Source organism: Peromyscus eremicus, chromosome 6 (genome assembly GCF_949786415.1).
Source record: "Peromyscus eremicus chromosome 6, PerEre_H2_v1, whole genome shotgun sequence".
NCBI classification, from domain to species: Eukaryota; Metazoa; Chordata; class Mammalia; order Rodentia; family Cricetidae; genus Peromyscus; species Peromyscus eremicus.
This window is the reverse complement of record NC_081421.1, coordinates 66,074,533-66,091,143: the sequence shown is the minus strand read 5'-3', so window position 1 is coordinate 66,091,143 and position 16,611 is coordinate 66,074,533. Positions and strand designations below refer to the sequence as shown.

Below are 16,611 nucleotides of genomic sequence, written 5' to 3'. Positions count from 1 at the left end.
CTGTGAGACTACTGAATGTTGTTCACCCTCACTGGACTCAGGAAGAACAGGTGCCCCTCTGGGACTTCTCCCTGACCCTGAATGTGAGGGCTGCCGATGTCCAGACTGAGGCTGTCTAGTGCTGTCCCTAGACTGCCTTTCTGGATGTCCCTGTGGTCCATGACCTGGGGACCCAGACTCTCCATGCTGAAATCCACCATGTCCTTGAGTGGATCCTGAGTGTCTCCTGGAAACTACTGAGTGTTCCTCACCCTCACTGGACTCAGAATGAACAGGTGCCCCTCTGGGACTTCTCCCAGACCCTGAATGTGAGGGCTGCTGATGTCCAGACTGAGGCTTTCTAGTGCTATCCCTAGACTGCCTCTCCCGGTGTCCCTGTGGTCCTTGACCTGGGGACACAGACTCTCCATGCTGAACTCCATCATGACCTTGAGTGGATCCTGAGTGTCTGTGTGAGACTACTGAATGTTGTTCACCCTCACTGGACTCAGGATGCACAGGTGCCTCTCTGGGACTTCTCCCAGACCCTGAATGTGAGGGCTGCTGATGTCCAGACTGAGGTTGTCTAGTGCTGTCCCTAGACTGCCTTTCTGGATGTCCCTGTGGTCCTTGACCTGGAGACCCAGACTCTCCATGCTGAACTCCACCATGACCTTGAGTGGATCCTGAGTGTCCCCTGGAAACTACTGAGTGTTGTTCATGCTCACTGGACTCAGAATGAACAGGTGCACCTCTGGGACTTCTGCCAGAACCTGAATGTGAGGGCTGTTGATGTCCAGACTGAGGCTGTCTAGTGCTATCCCTAGACTGCCTTTCTGGGTGTCCCTGTGGTCCATGACCTGGGGAACCAGACTCTCCATGCTGAACTCCACCATGACCTTGAGTGGATCCTGAGTGTCTCCTGGAAACTACTGAGTGTTCCTCACCCTCACTGGACTCAGAATGAACAGGTGCCCCTCTGGGACTTCTCCCTGACCCTGAATGTGAGGGCTGCTGATGTCCAGACTGAGGCTGTCTAGTGCTGTCCCTAGACTGCCTTTCTGGATGTCCCTGTGGTCCATGACCTGGGGACCCAGACTCTCCATGCTGAACTCCACCATGACCTTGAGTGGATCCTGAGTGTCTCCTGGAAACTACTGAGTGTTGTTCATGCTCACTGGACTCAGAATGAACAGGTGCCCCTCTGGGACTTCTCCCTGACCCTGAATGTGAGGGCTGCTGATGTCCAGACTGAGGTTGTCTAGTGCTGTCCCTAGACTGCCTTTCTGGATGTCCCTGTGGTCCTTGACCTGGAGACCCAGACTCTCCATGCTGAACTCCACCATGTCCTTGAGTGGATCCTGAGTGTCTCCTGGAAACTACTGAGTGTTCCTCACCCTCACTGGACTCAGAATGAACAGGTGCCCCTCTGGGACTTCTGCCAGACCCTGAATGTGAGGGCTGCTGATGTCCAGACTGAGGCTGTCTAGTGCTGTCCCTAGACTGCCTTTCTGGATGTCCCTGTGGTCCTTGACCTGGAGACCCAGACTCTCCATGCTGAACTCCACCATGACCTTGAGTGGATCCTGAGTGTCTGTGTGAGACTACTGAGTGTTCTTCACCCTCACTAGACTCAGAATGAACAGGTGCCCCTCTGGGACTTCTGCCAGAACCTGAATGTGAGGGCTGTTGATGTCCAGACTGAGGCTGTCTAGTGCTGTCCCTAGACTGCCTTTCTGGATGTCCCTGTGGTCCATGACCTGGAGACCCAGACTCTCCATGCTGAACTCCACCATGACCTTGAGTGGATCCTGAGTGTCTCCTGGAAACTACTGAGTGTTGTTCATGCTCACTGGACTCAGAATGAACAGGTGCCCCTCTGGGACTTCTCCCTGACCCTGAATGTGAGGGCTGCTGATGTCCAGACTGAGGTTGTCTAGTGCTGTCCCTAGACTGCCTTTCTGGATGTCCCTGTGGTCCTTGACCTGGAGACCCAGACTCTCCATGCTGAACTCCACCATGTCCTTGAGTGGATCCTGAGTGTCTCCTGGAAACTACTGAGTGTTCCTCACCCTCACTGGACTCAGAATGAACAGGTGCCCCTCTGGGACTTCTCCCAGACCCTGAATGTGAGGGCTGCCGATGTCCAGACTGAGGCTGTCTAGTGCTGTCCCTAGACTGCCTTTCTGGATGTCCCTGAGGTCCACGACCTGGAGACCCAGACTCTCCATGCTGAACTCCACCATGACCTTGAGTGGATCCTGAGTGTCTGTGTGAGACTACTGAGTGTTCTTCACCCTCACTAGACTCAGAATGAACAGGTGCCCCTCTGGGACTTCTGCCAGAACCTGAATGTGAGGGCTGTTGATGTCCAGACTGAGGCTGTCTAGTGCTGTCCCTAGACTGCCTTTCTGGATGTCCCTGTGGTCCATGACCTGGAGACCCAGACTCTCCATGCTGAACTCCACCATGACCTTGAGTGGATCCTGAGTGTCTCCTGGAAACTACTGAGTGTTGTTCATGCTCACTGGACTCAGAATGAACAGGTGCCCCTCTGGGACTTCTCCCTGACCCTGAATGTGAGGGCTGCTGATGTCCAGACTGAGGTTGTCTAGTGCTGTCCCTAGACTGCCTTTCTGGATGTCCCTGTGGTCCTTGACCTGGAGACCCAGACTCTCCATGCTGAACTCCACCATGTCCTTGAGTGGATCCTGAGTGTCTCCTGGAAACTACTGAGTGTTCCTCACCCTCACTGGACTCAGAATGAACAGGTGCCCCTCTGGGACTTCTCCCAGACCCTGAATGTGAGGGCTGCCGATGTCCAGACTGAGGCTGTCTAGTGCTGTCCCTAGACTGCCTTTCTGGATGTCCCTGAGGTCCACGACCTGGAGACCCAGACTCTCCATGCTGAACTCCACCATGACCTTGAGTGGATCCTGAGTGTCTGTGTGAGACTACTGAGTGTTCTTCACCCTCACTAGACTCAGAATGAACAGGTGCCCCTCTGGGACTTCTGCCAGAACCTGAATGTGAGGGCTGTTGATGTCCAGACTGAGGCTGTCTAGTGCTGTCCCTAGATTGCCTTTCTGGATGTCCCTGTGGTCCATGACCTGGGGACCCAGACTCTCCATGCTGAACTCCACCATGACCTTGAGTGGATCCTGAGTGTCTCCTGGAAACTACTGAGTGTTCCTCACCCTCACTGGACTCAGAATGAACAGGTGCCCCTCTGGGACTTCTCCCAGACCCTGAATGTGAGGGCTGTTGATGTCCAGACTGAGGCTGTCTAGTGCTGTCCCTAGACTGCCTTTCTGGATGTCCCTGAGGTCCACGACCTGGAGACCCAGACTCTCCATGCTGAACTCCACCATGACCTTGAGTGGATCCTGAGTGTCTGTGTGAGACTACTGAATGTTGTTCACCCTCACTGGACTCAGGATGAACAGGTGCCCCTCTGGGACTTCTCCCAGACCCTGAATGTGAGGGCTGCTGATGTCCAGACTGAGGCTGTCTAGTGCTGTCCCTAGACTGCCTTTCTGGATGTCCCTGTGGTCCTTGACCAGGAGACCCAGACTCTCCATGCTGAACTCCACCATGACCTTGAGTGGATCCTGAGTGTCTGTGTGAGACTACTGAGTGTTCTTCACCCTCACTTGACTCAGAATGAACAGGTGCCCCTCTTGGACTTCTGCCAGAACCTGAATGTGAGGGCTGTTGATGTCCAGACTGAGGCTGTCTAGTGCTGTCCCTAGACTGCCTTTCTGGATGTCCCTGTGGTCCATGACCTGGGGACCCAGACTCTCCATGCTGAACTCCACCATGACCTTGAGTGGATCCTGAGTGTCTCCTGGAAACTACTGAGTGTTCCTCACCCTCACTGGACTCAGAATGAACAGGTGCCCCTCTGGGACTTCTCCCTGACCCTGAATGTGAGGGCTGCTGATGTCCAGACTGAGGTTGTCTAGTGCTGTCCCTAGACTGCCTTTCTGGATGTCCCTGTGGTCCTTGACCTGGAGACCCAGACTCTCCATGCTGAACTCCACCATGTCCTTGAGTGGATCCTGAGTGTCTCCTGGAAACTACTGAGTGTTCCTCACCCTCACTGGACTCAGAATGAACAGGTGCCCCTCTGGGACTTCTCCCAGACCCTGAATGTGAGGGCTGCCGATGTCCAGACTGAGGCTGTCTAGTGCTGTCCCTAGACTGACTTTCTGGATGTCCCTGAGGTCCACGACCTGGAGACCCAGACTCTCCATGCTGAACTCCACCATGACCTTGAGTGGATCCTGAGTGTCTGTGTGAGACTACTGAGTGTTCTTCACCCTCACTAGACTCAGAATGAACAGGTGCCCCTCTGGGACTTCTGTCAGAACCTGAATGTGAGGGCTGTTGATGTCCAGACTGAGGCTGTCTAGTGCTGTCCCTAGACTGCCTTTCTGGATGTCCCTGTGGTCCATGACCTGGGGACCCAGACTCTCCATGCTGAACTCCACCATGACCTTGAGTGGATCCTGAGTGTCTCCTGGAAACTACTGAGTGTTGTTCATGCTCACTGGACTCAGAATGAACAGGTGCCCCTCTGGGACTTCTCCCAGACCCTGAATGTGAGGGCTGCTGATGTCCAGACTGAGGTTGTCTAGTGCTGTCCCTAGACTGCCTTTCTGGATGTCCCTGTGGTCCTTGACCTGGAGACCCAGACTCTCCATGCTGAACTCCACCATGACCTTGAGTGGATCCTGAGTGTCTCCTGGAAACTACTGAGTGTTCCTCACCCTCACTGGACTCAGAATGAACAGGTGCCCCTCTGGGACTTCTCCCAGACCCTGAATGTGAGGGCTGCTGATGTCCAGACTGAGGCTGTCTAGTGCTGTCCCTAGACTGCCTTTCTGGATGTCCCTGAGGTCCTCGACCTGGAGACCCAGACTCTCCATGCTGAACTCCACCATGACCTTGAGTGGATCCTGAGTGTCTGTGTGAGACTACTGAGTGTTCTTCACCCTCACTAGACTCAGAATGAACAGGTGCCCCTCTGGGACTTCTGCCAGAACCTGAATGTGAGGGCTGTTGATGTCCAGACTGAGGCTGTCTAGTGCTGTCCCTAGACTGCCTTTCTGGATGTCCCTGTGGTCCATGACCTGGGGACCCAGACTCTCCATGCTGAACTCCACCATGACCTTGAGTGGATCCTGAGTGTCTCCTGGAAACTACTGAGTGTTGTTCATGCTCACTGGACTCAGAATGAACAGGTGCCCCTCTGGGACTTCTCCCAGACCCTGAATGTGAGGGCTGCTGATGTCCAGACTGAGGTTGTCTAGTGCTGTCCCTAGACTGCCTTTCTGGATGTCCCTGTGGTCCTTGACCTGGAGACCCAGACTCTCCATGCTGAACTCCACCATGTCCTTGAGTGGATCCTGAGTGTCTCCTGGAAACTACTGAGTGTTCCTCACCCTCACTGGACTCAGAATGAACAGGTGCCCCTCTGGGACTTCTCCCAGACCCTGAATGTGAGGGCTGTTGATGTCCAGACTGAGGCTGTCTAGTGCTGTCCCTAGACTGACTTTCTGGATGTCCCTGAGGTCCACGACCTGGAGACCCAGACTCTCCATGCTGAACTCCACCATGACCTTGAGTGGATCCTGAGTGTCTGTGTGAGACTACTGAATGTTGTTCACCCTCACTGGACTCAGGATGAACAGGTGCCCCTCTGGGACTTCTCCCAGACCCTGAATGTGAGGGCTGCTGATGTCCAGACTGAGGTTGTCTAGTGCTGTCCCTAGACTGCCTTTCTGGATGTCCCTGTGGTCCTTGACCTGGAGACCCAGACTCTCCATGCTGAACTCCACCATGTCCTTGAGTGGATCCTGAGTGTCTCCTGGAAACTACTGAGTGTTCCTCACCCTCACTGGACTCAGAATGAACAGGTGCCCCTCTGGGACTTCTCCCAGACCCTGAATGTGAGGGCTGCCGATGTCCAGACTGAGGCTGTCTAGTGCTGTCCCTAGACTGCCTTTCTGGATGTCCCTGAGGTCCACGACCTGGGGACCCAGACTCTCCATGCTGAACTCCACCATGACCTTGAGTGGATCCTGAGTGTCTCCTGGAAACTACTGAGTGTTCCTCACCCTCACTGGACTCAGAATGAACAGGTGCCCCTCTGGGACCTCTCCCTGACCCTGAATGTGAGGGCTGCTGATGTCCAGACTGAGGTTGTCTAGTGCTGTCCCTAGACTGCCTTTCTGGATGTCCCTGTGGTCCTTGACCTGGAGACCCAGACTCTCCATGCTGAACTCCACCATGTCCTTGAGTGGATCCTGAGTGTCTCCTGGAAACTACTGAGTGTTCCTCACCCTCACTGGACTCAGAATGAACAGGTGCCCCTCTGGGACTTCTCCCAGACCCTGAATGTGAGGGCTGCTGATGTCTAGACTGAGGCTGTCTAGTGCTGTCCCTAGACTGCCTTTCTGGATGTCCCTGAGGTCCACGACCTGGAGACCCAGACTCTCCATGCTGAACTCCACCATGACCTTGAGTGGATCTTGAGTGTCTGTGTGAGACTACTGAATGTTGTTCACCCTCACTGGACTCAGGATGAACAGGTGCCCCTCTGGGACTTCTGCCAGAACCTGAATGTGAGGGCTGCTGATGTCCAGACTGAGGTTGTTTCGTGCTGTCCCTAGACTGCCTTTCAGGATGTCCCTGAGGTCCACGACCTGGGGACCCAGACTCTCCATGCTGAACTCCACCATGACCTTGAGTGGATCCTGAGTGTCTCCTGGAAACTACTGAGTGTTCCTCACCCTCACTGGACTCAGGATGAACAGGTGCCCCTCTGGGACTTCTCCCAGACCCTGAATGTGAGGGCTGCTGATGTCCAGACTGAGGCTGTCTAGTGCTGTCCCTAGACTGACTTTCAGGATGTCCCTGAGGTCCACGACCTGGGGACCCAGACCCTCCATGCTGAACTCCACCATGACCTTGAGTGGATTCTGAGTGTCTGTGTGAGACTACTGTGTGTTCCTCACCCTCACTGGACTCAGGATAAACAGGTTCCCCTCTGGTACTTCTCCCAGTTCCTGATTGTGGGTGCTCGTGATGCCCAGTCTGAGCCTGTCTTCTGCTGTCTCTTGACTGTTCCTGTGAATTTCCCTGTTTTCCATGAAACTTTGATTTTGATTGTTCATGCTTAAATTTTTCATATCCAGACCCATGTTGATCAGGTCCAGATGACTGTCCATATCTAGGCCCTTGTTTCCCTGTTTTAGATGTTTGACCTGAACCAGACCCATGTTTCTCATTCTCTGATGACTCACCTTGGCCAACTTTATGCTGCCCAGACCTAGATGCGTGACTTGTGCCTGAAGACCCATGATGCCAAGAGCTAGTTTCTTGACCAGAACTTGACCCATGATGCCCAGAGCTAGAAGACTGAGCACAACCAGACTCATGTTGCCCCAAACCAGATGACTGACCCAAGTGAGACCCATGTTGACTACAACCTGAGGCTTGACCTGAGGTAGTACCATGTTGTCCACAGCAAGACTGACCTGATCCATGTCCATGTTGTTCAAAGCCAGAAGACTGCCTTGAATTTGTTCCATGTTGTTCACAGCATGATGACTTCCCTGAACCAGACCCATGCTGGCCACACTTGGAAAATTCATTGGAACTACATCCCTTTTGATGACAGCTTGAAGGGTGTCTACAGGACCTGGTTCCATGTTGATCATAAGGAGAAGATTGAGTTGCTCCAGACCCACAGCATGATGAATGACATGAGCCCATCCTCTGCTGACTTCCATAGTTCTGAGGTTGACCACATTGTTTAGATCCATACCCTCTCTGACCTGATGACTGGCTACAGGATCTATGTTCAGGTTGACAACATCTAGAGGACTGACCTCCTGAGACACATCCATAGCCTTGTCCTCTGCTAGTTCCTGTCTGACATCTTGACTGGGTACAGCAAGATTGCTTTCCTTGCCCCCCAGAGCTACTTGCCTGACAAGAACTTGAAGCATTTTGTGGCTTGCAACATCCACCAGAATTGCTGTAACCACATGTATGACTTTGTACCTTACTATTTCCTGAACTTGAAGAGCTAGGCCCAAGCTTTGGTTCTTCACCCTTTCTTGACTGAGTAGAATTTGATTTATGTTTGTTCTTCTCCAGTCCATGTGACAATCCACTATGACCTTTTCTTCCCTGACTGTTTAACCTAGATCCAGATTCATATTCTTCCCCAGACTCACTAGAGGACCTACCATGGGAATTTCTTTTTCCTTCTAACTCTTCAGAGCTGGAACCATGTCTCTCTTTGTTACTGCTCCAAGAGTGACCAGAGATAGACCCATGGTGTTTTTTCCTAAGTTCCTCTGAGCTGGAGAATTCACCTTGCCTTTCCAGCCACCTAGGGTTGGACCTACGTCTATGTTTTCCAGTTCCTGATGAGCTCCCAGAACTATGTCCATGCTCCTCTCCCTCACTCCAACTTGAATGTCTCAAACCTGATTTCTGTTTCGGTGTCTCCTCTTCCTCTTCTGTTTCACTTTCTTCCTTTTGCTGTTGATGACCATGCCTATGCTTCTTTGACCCTGAAGCTTTACAGTATTCTTTTCCAAGAACCTTGTTGCAGGCCATAGCCAGTTTGAATACCATCAGAAGAAACTCAGTAAAGTCTAGTCTTCGGTCATGATCTCGATCCAGCATATGCATGATGACATCTACTGTGTCTGGATCATCTGGATTCTGTATATGAGAGACACATCAAGGAAGACTTGGTTAGCCCAGCCTTATTCTCAACTAAAATAACCTAGTATTACCTAGTATATATTGTGTGTTATATGATTTTAATTCATTTGAGTATTACTTTAGGTTAATAGGACCTAGCATATATGAAGGGTTAATAGAAAATAAAGACCATTGTGATCTGTGGAAGAAGATGACATTCCTTTATAATATTGTTCCACATTTGTTAGAATAACCAATCAATCAATCAATTGGCTAATTTCTTAGCACAAATTTATTTATTTACTTGGGATGGGAAGCCTGAGTGTATGAGAAAGTTGGGTTCTAAAAAGTGGAAGGGCACAGGAATGTATGGAAGAAACATCTGTCTTTAAAAAATATACACAGATTGAATAGATTTATGATGCCCTAGTTCAAAAGCCTATTCCTTGGGTTTGCTCAAAATCAGCTGGGCCTGGGCACTTTCCCACTAATTTTGATCTTAGAACACATACAGAACCCCAGAAGCCTTCAGACTTGGCCCATACCTTCAAAATTGGACGAAACTCTTTCTCCAGAAGTTCCTTTAGCTCATCCTTGCTCAGTGTGCCACATTCTCCATCTTGCTTGGTGTATTTGTAGAATATATCAATGACAGTGACAACACTTCTTAGGAGGTCTGTCATCTTGTTTTCCCCAAGTTTAAATAAACCTAGAAAGAGAAAGAAACAGAGATAGAGATAAAAAGAAAGGGTCAGAGAGAGGTCTCATTATCTTTCAGTTTACTAACAGGTCTTATTTTAATATAATGTAGTGGTTCTCAACCTCCCTAATGCTGAGACCCTTAATACAGTTCCTCATGTTGTAATAACCCTCAAATATAATTATTTTCATTGCTACTTCATAACTGTAATTTTGCTACTGTTATGAATCATAATGTAAATATATTATATGTAGGATATCTGATCTATGATCCCTATGAAAGGGGTCATGACCTACCGATTGAGAACTGCTGGTAAAATAACTTAAAACCTCTTCTCTTTCTTCAACCTCAACGTATAAGTATGGCTCAGGGTTTCTGTAATGTCAGTCAACACAGTGGGGACTTTGGGCATGTTCCTAGACCAGCTGGGATGATCTCAGCTCTACATATCATTTATTTGATTAATATATTCTCGATATAATATCTCTGAGTATATTGGTATCCAGTGTTACTCTGGACTTCCAAATTTCCCAGTCTGTCTTGTCTCTTCTGCTTTCTCCTATTCTGTTCTCTCCATACCTCTTCTTGCCCCTTCTTTTCTTTTCTCTCCTTTTTTTCCTTTTCATTTATTTCCTGGCATGTGTGTGATACATGTATGTGTTTGTGTGGGTGTGCATACACATTTGTGTTTGGGGATACAATGTGTATATATGGGCATGTGTGTGGAAACCAAATAATCCTTCACATTGTTTTTATATCTTTCCTTTATATGCAAGTGAATTGTGTATGTTATGTAAGTGTGTGTATAATATGTGAGGGTTTGTATGTGTGTTTGTATTTGTGCATGAGAACAGGCACACATGTGCCATGGTGCATGTGTGAAGATCAGAGGTAAACCTGAGCACATTTCACATTGTTTGAGTCATGGTTTCCTTCCCTCCCACCCCAGAGACAGAGTCTCTCTGTGTAGTTTTGGAGCTTGTCCTGGATCTCACTCTATAGACCAGGCTGGCCTCAAACTCACAGAGATCCTCCTGGCTCTGCCTCCCGAGTGCTGGGATTAAAGGCATACGCCACTGTCGCCTGGCCTCATGGTTTCCTTTTTGTATGGTGTTTGTCACTGTGTTGCCAGATTAGCTATAGGAACATTGGGATTTTAGATGTGCACTGCTGTGCCTAGCTATAGATAGGTTCTAGGCATTTGAGCTTAGGCCCCCACATTTGTACTGTAAATTCTTTAGACACTGAGCCATTCCTCCAGTCTTCCACCTTGTATTTGAGACAAGGTCTCTCAGTGAACTTGGAGCTCATTGACTTGGCTAGATTGGCTAGCAAACGAGCTCTGGAGAGCCAGCAGCTTCTCTCCCTAACCCAGCACTGGATTACAAACACATGCTACCACACCCAGCTTTTACATAGGTGCTCTGCATCTGAACTCAGGCCCTTATGCATGTGTGGCCGGCACTTTACTTGTTCAGTTATTTGCTCAGGCTCTTTTCTTTTCTCTCTTCCTTTCCTTTCCCTTCCTTCTGTTCTTTCTTCAGTCCTTTCTTTCTTTATTTTTATTTTAGAGACAGGATCTCATGTAGCTCAGGATGGCCTCAAAAAGTTCCTTTGTAGCAAAGTTTGGCAATTGACTCCTGATCTCCTTTGCTTCCACCTCCCAAGTGGCAGAATTACATGCATGTTCCCCCATTCCCAGCTGGGGCAAAAGTGGCAGATGCCTTAACATCTAAATCCTTTTTGTTCATCAGAAAGCAAACTAGACCCAAAAGTCCTAAGCAAAATTAAAAATGGGCAAAGTGTCTCAATAATACCTTGGTACTTTAGAACCTAGAGATAGTATCGCCCTTATCCCAAGTCAGAAACTGGCACAATATCAGCCCTCGATCAAACACTATTCCTTTTAAACATTAGCAATCCAGACAAGATTTTGAAAGTGGAGAATTAGATCTCAAAGCTCTATGAACCAACACTGAACCACAAAGAAACTACACCGTCCTACCAGTCTCTTCCACATGCCCAGAAAAGATGACATATGGAAAAATTAGGGAGACTGTGAGATGGTCTAGAACAGTGGTTCTCAACATTCCTAATGCTGTGACCCTTTAATATAGTTCCTCAGGTTGTAGTGACCCCCCCAATCATAAATTTATTTTTGTTGCTACTCCATAGCTCTAATTTTGCTACTATTATGGATCACAATGTAAATATCTGATATACAGGATATCTGACATGTGGCCTTGGTAAAAGGTTGTTTGACCTCCAAAGGGGTCATGACCTGCAGATTGAGAACCTCTGGCCTAGACAAAGACAGACTTCTACTCGATTTATTCTCCTCAATAAAGACATATTGATTTCTAAAGACTCAGAATAAACTAAATTAACCAACCCAAACAGCAAACCAAAAATAAAAGAAGCAACAACAAAAGGAAAAGTAGCAAAATATGATAGTCTCTATGCCTGAGCTCAGACTTAGCTCAGGATATCTGACACAAGAGCACCAAATCCTATAGATTTAAATTCCTCTCACCTGGTTCACCAAAGGAACAAGTAGGATAAGGCCTGATGCAGCTTGCAGGGTGTCGATAGATTGGGACAGTGACCCTTATATAGCTTCTAGCTTGGGTGCTGTCTTCTGTGGGATGGGCTGATTCATTTCTAATCTAACTTAACTCCACCCCTTGCATGTTTATCTTCCTTCTTCACATTCTCGTCTGTAAGATGATTGCAGAAAGGGTGTTAATGGCCTCGCCTTCCACAACAGAGACCTGCTCTGGACACTCTTCTTTAGAGTCATCATACACAGTGAGAAGCAGAGACCTCGCTGTGGAGGACTGATTTGTGCAATTGGTTTTCATTATCTAGTGTTCAAAGAAGATAGCAGAGTGTAAGATACTTGGCAGGTGCACAGTGAAGGGGTTTTTTTTTGAATTGCAAATGACCCAGGCCACTAAGCTTACTCAATTCATGGCTTTTGCAATAATATTATGCTACCATTTGTTGAGAATTTACTGTATTCAGATACTGTGTTGAACATAACTCTCTTGTCATGTTGTCTCATAACATTTGCATGTGTATGTTTTTCCCCACATCACAAATGAAGACATAGGTTTAAAAGCATTCAAAGTCATAGCTATATGCTGAAAGTGTCGAGATTTGAACATATAACTATCTTATTGTACGCTGTTGCTGTAACCATTATGTTAGTGCAACCTTATTATATAACCATTATGCATAAATGAATCTGAGATTTATACCATATGCACACCATTTTAAGAATGACAGGTCTACTGAAACACAATAATATGAAGGGCTAATGTATGAGATGCTGCAAGCTATGAAAAGAAGAAATATTCTCTGGTTCTGTGTAAGCTACTTTTTTTGTCTATCCAAGTATAGGGTCTGTAAGTAAAAGTAATGTTTTTAAAAATAAGTGTTTAAGATGACTTTAGAGCAGGACTTTCTTCCAGTGCCCTATATTCACTGGTAGTCTGGCATCTTTAGGCCTAATCTCTTGGGAAAGTATATGTACATAATGTATATCATGTGTGTTTAAGGGTAGCAAAATAATTAGAAAACTGCATTAGGCATGATAAATCACCTCTTCTGTACTCACCACCACGAAATGGTAACAGCAGCTGTCATTAGTGAAGTGATTACTGTCTTCTGTTTTTGCTTACTTTTCTATTTTTATTTCTCAAGTAAATTTGTAAGGTCAATACTATTGTCACCTCCTTTACAGATCATGAAATGAAAGCATTAAAAAATTTAAATTGGGACAAAAATCACAGTGGCATCAGAAGGAAAAGTGACTCACCCTACTGGATGCTAAAGCCTGGCCTAGAGTTTCAGGTTCACCACATGTCTGGGGTCTGTCATCTTCTGTCTGGGTACTGCCTTGGGGACAGTTATTATCCAGGCAGTCCCTAGAGCTTGGCAGCCATATAGGATGAATATCTATTCACAGACATGCTAATGGATTTGCCCCTGAAAGACACCATTGCTCCTATAACCAAGGGACTCCTAAGCTAACACAGCCACAGAAAGTTAGGTTTTTCCCATGGATATTATAGTCCTTCTAAGTTGTGTGGCTCCTTTGAAATTGTGTTTCTTTTTTGTGAAAGTGGTTTTATCAGGAAGACTTTGGTGCCTCACATCCATCGTGAATTAAATTTAAAGCTAGTCTTGCACTGAATTCCAGCATTCATTTAGAACTTGGAAACTTTTCCATAGCCTGCTGACTCAGAACTTTAGCAATTCATTTTTTTTTGTATTCTTTGTGTTCAGTCTTTCTTCTTTTTCTTACTTGCTTGGCATAATGGATAAAATTATAGTCTTTGTAGTTAGAAAGACTTGAGTTCAACTTTCAGCTCTGCCTCTTACCAGCTGCATTCCCCGCAGAACTAAAAATTCTCTTAGCTTGGGCTTCCCAGCTTAAACAACCTGAATGAAAGCACTTACTCACTGATGGAGGTGGTATGTGCCCTGTAATAACCACATAGTAAACTATACAACCTCTTTTTGGGCAAGTGTTTCATGCCATCCAAATTTATACATAAGAATTGATTTTAAAAAGTGAGTTAGGGGCCTATAATAGGCTCTGAAAAGGCAGAAATACTAAGCCTTTGTCAAAAGCATTGTCCAGAAGGTAATTCCAAACTTTTAAAAAAAGAACATATCTTTTGAGATATATTTCATATACCATAAAAGTTGGACTTTGAAAGTATACAATTTAGTGGGTGATAGTCGTGCGGGGCTGTGAAATAAAATGGCTCCTACAGAGTCAGTATTCTTGGGAAGTCTCCATGAACTTTCCATTGCTTCTGTTTCCCTTTTGGATAACCACCAAATGTTATTATTGTCTAGGTACAAGTGGATATGTCAGGCCATTTGAGCAGCAGTATGGAATAAGTATTGTCCCTACCTAAGAGGGGCCTAAGTGCCTTCTGTGAAGGAACACCATTTCTGGTATTTTAAGATATAAAGGTTGCTGTGGTGATATCTGCAGAGACTTTTGCTTACCTAACTTCAACAAGTTACAGTCTGAGGAAGCAGAAGCCCAGAGCACCATCAGGACAGTCTCAGATATGCAGCTCCTCTGTCCTTGGACCTCCTTCCTCTCCATTCTCTCATCACCCACTGCTTACCTACTCACACCCACCCTGCTCTGGGTAGTCAGGGGCCATTTGGGGAAGCTCATGTGCTATTATATAAGCATACACATCCCATACTATTAAAACAAACTTTAACTGCATGTGTGAAAGTCACAGCCATTAGTTCTACAGAATGTCTGATTCATTTGTTACTGCATATAATCATACCCATGGGGTCACCTTATCAAAATTAAAGTCATCTTTTCAGATTAAAATCCTGCAATAGGATCCAAGTAAGAATTACTTCTTCGCTGGGGGGTGGTGGCGCATGCCATGCCTTTAATCCCAGCGCTCAGGAGGCAGAACCAGGCGAATCTTTGTGAGTTCGAGGCCAGCCTAGTCTACAGAGCGAGATCCAGGAAAGGCACAAAGCTACACAGAGAAACCCTGAAACCCTGTCTCGAAAAACCAAAAAAAAAGAAAAGAAAAGAATTACTTCTTAATGAGAACCAAACATTTCCACTCACTGTGATTCTCAGGAGTCAGGAGTCCCTATTCCAGGAATACTTAGTGAACTCAACTGAGAGCTGCCCCTAAGACTTCCTGCAGGTCCATCAGTATGAATTAACTGTCTCTTCTCTTGGAGCAGTTTAAAGATCTGTTCTGGAAGCTTAGAATGATAGACTGGCGAGCGGGGGGCGGGGCAGGGGAGGGCATTGATTTTTACATCAAGACACATAGATCACTTTTGTACTAGATTTCAACATATACTACCAGTAAAATTTGGGAACATCTCTATATCTGATTGTGTTTACACATTTGGGAAGTGGGGATAATTACACAACTCTGAGAATAACTTGGTTTAACACTCAGATAATGCTTAGCATGTAACAGGGATTCAGTGTATTTCTTTTCTTCTTTCTGTCCAGTTTAATCTTACAAATGAGTAGAGTTGATGGTTCCTAGAGATGATTCCTAACTTGATTCTCTTCTTCCGGCCTCTGTAGGTAAAATCAGACATCAGCATTTGGGATTTGGCTTTCAAAGACACTAAAGAATTTCATTATGAAAAGTCCATGAGGAAGACAGGAACTACTAGCTGCATTGTATAAGAATGCCTTTCACTTCCAGAGCCCTTTTTTAGTTTTCCACATGATGATGGATATCTGGAGTTCCATGCACCAGGGCAATGGAATCCAGAGGAGAAGCCCACCCACACACCCAGGCTTCAGGAATGCAGCATGGGGCTTCCATAACTTGCTTAGTGCAGATTTAACTCATATATCCCGTCTGGAACCTTCCGGTGCTCACTGAAGTTGACAGAACTGCACATCTCCAAGCTAGGTCTCAGAAGTTCTGAAGGTCTTTGCAGCCACAAAACCACTAACCCGTGGCACTAGGGTGGAAATAAATTGCTTCAGGATAGAGTTGGAAACTTACCGAAAGTCAAACCTGACTGAAGAGAAAGAGCCAAATTAGTACTGACATGATAGACTTCACTCGGTAGGCTGGGAGTTTTATTCTGGCAAGTTGAAAGGGATTGCTGCTAAGTAAAGCTGTTGAGGTTTCGTTGCTTGTTTACACAGTCCAGAACCACTGCAGTCAATGTGAAGTCACTGGAAGTCATATGTACATTTTTGCATTTTTTAAAAATGTCACTTGGTGGATAAAACAATTGGCCTTTTAATCATGAATGTGATTTTGGAGCCATTGGTAAGCATTTGGTAGTGGGTTTGTGAGTTAAAAAAAATCAAATTAATATTGATTATTACTGTTGAGTATGACAATGCTCCCTTTAAGAAATTAATTATGTTTTTTTAGCCTAGTATAAATAAAGTAATCCACCCACTTACTCATACCTTCTCTCTGGCACTAATTAAGCTAAGTGCTTAAATCTTCTCTGCTCAGTTTAAGTCACCTCTGAATGTACAGACTCTAAGAAGCATGATAAAGTTGGATGTGCACAAAACTCATCTTCCCTGTCTCATTTTTCCCTCAGTGAGAATTCTCTTCCTTAGTGATTCATGTCTTAGAAGAGGGACACTAGGTCACTAATTTAGAAAGATAATTGCAAAACTCAGATAGAGTAATTATTTTATGTAACTATGA

The 16,611-nt window shown here is 46.4% G+C and overlaps 1 protein-coding gene across 1 annotated transcript in view; it reads right to left on the bottom strand.

The window, feature by feature from the left end:
• Window positions 1-9,389, bottom strand: part of LOC131913759 (uncharacterized) — a 138,724-nt gene extending 129,335 nt beyond the window's left edge. Inside the window, exons 1-3 of the mRNA XM_059266545.1 lie at window positions 9,252-9,389; window positions 8,053-8,724; window positions 7,002-7,916 (exon numbers count right to left, since the gene is read on the bottom strand). Coding sequence (XP_059122528.1) covers window positions 7,002-7,916; window positions 8,053-8,724; window positions 9,252-9,389 — 1,725 coding nt within the window. The remainder of the gene's footprint in view (window positions 1-7,001; window positions 7,917-8,052; window positions 8,725-9,251) is intronic.
• Between the last annotated feature and the right edge of the window lie 7,222 nt (window positions 9,390-16,611).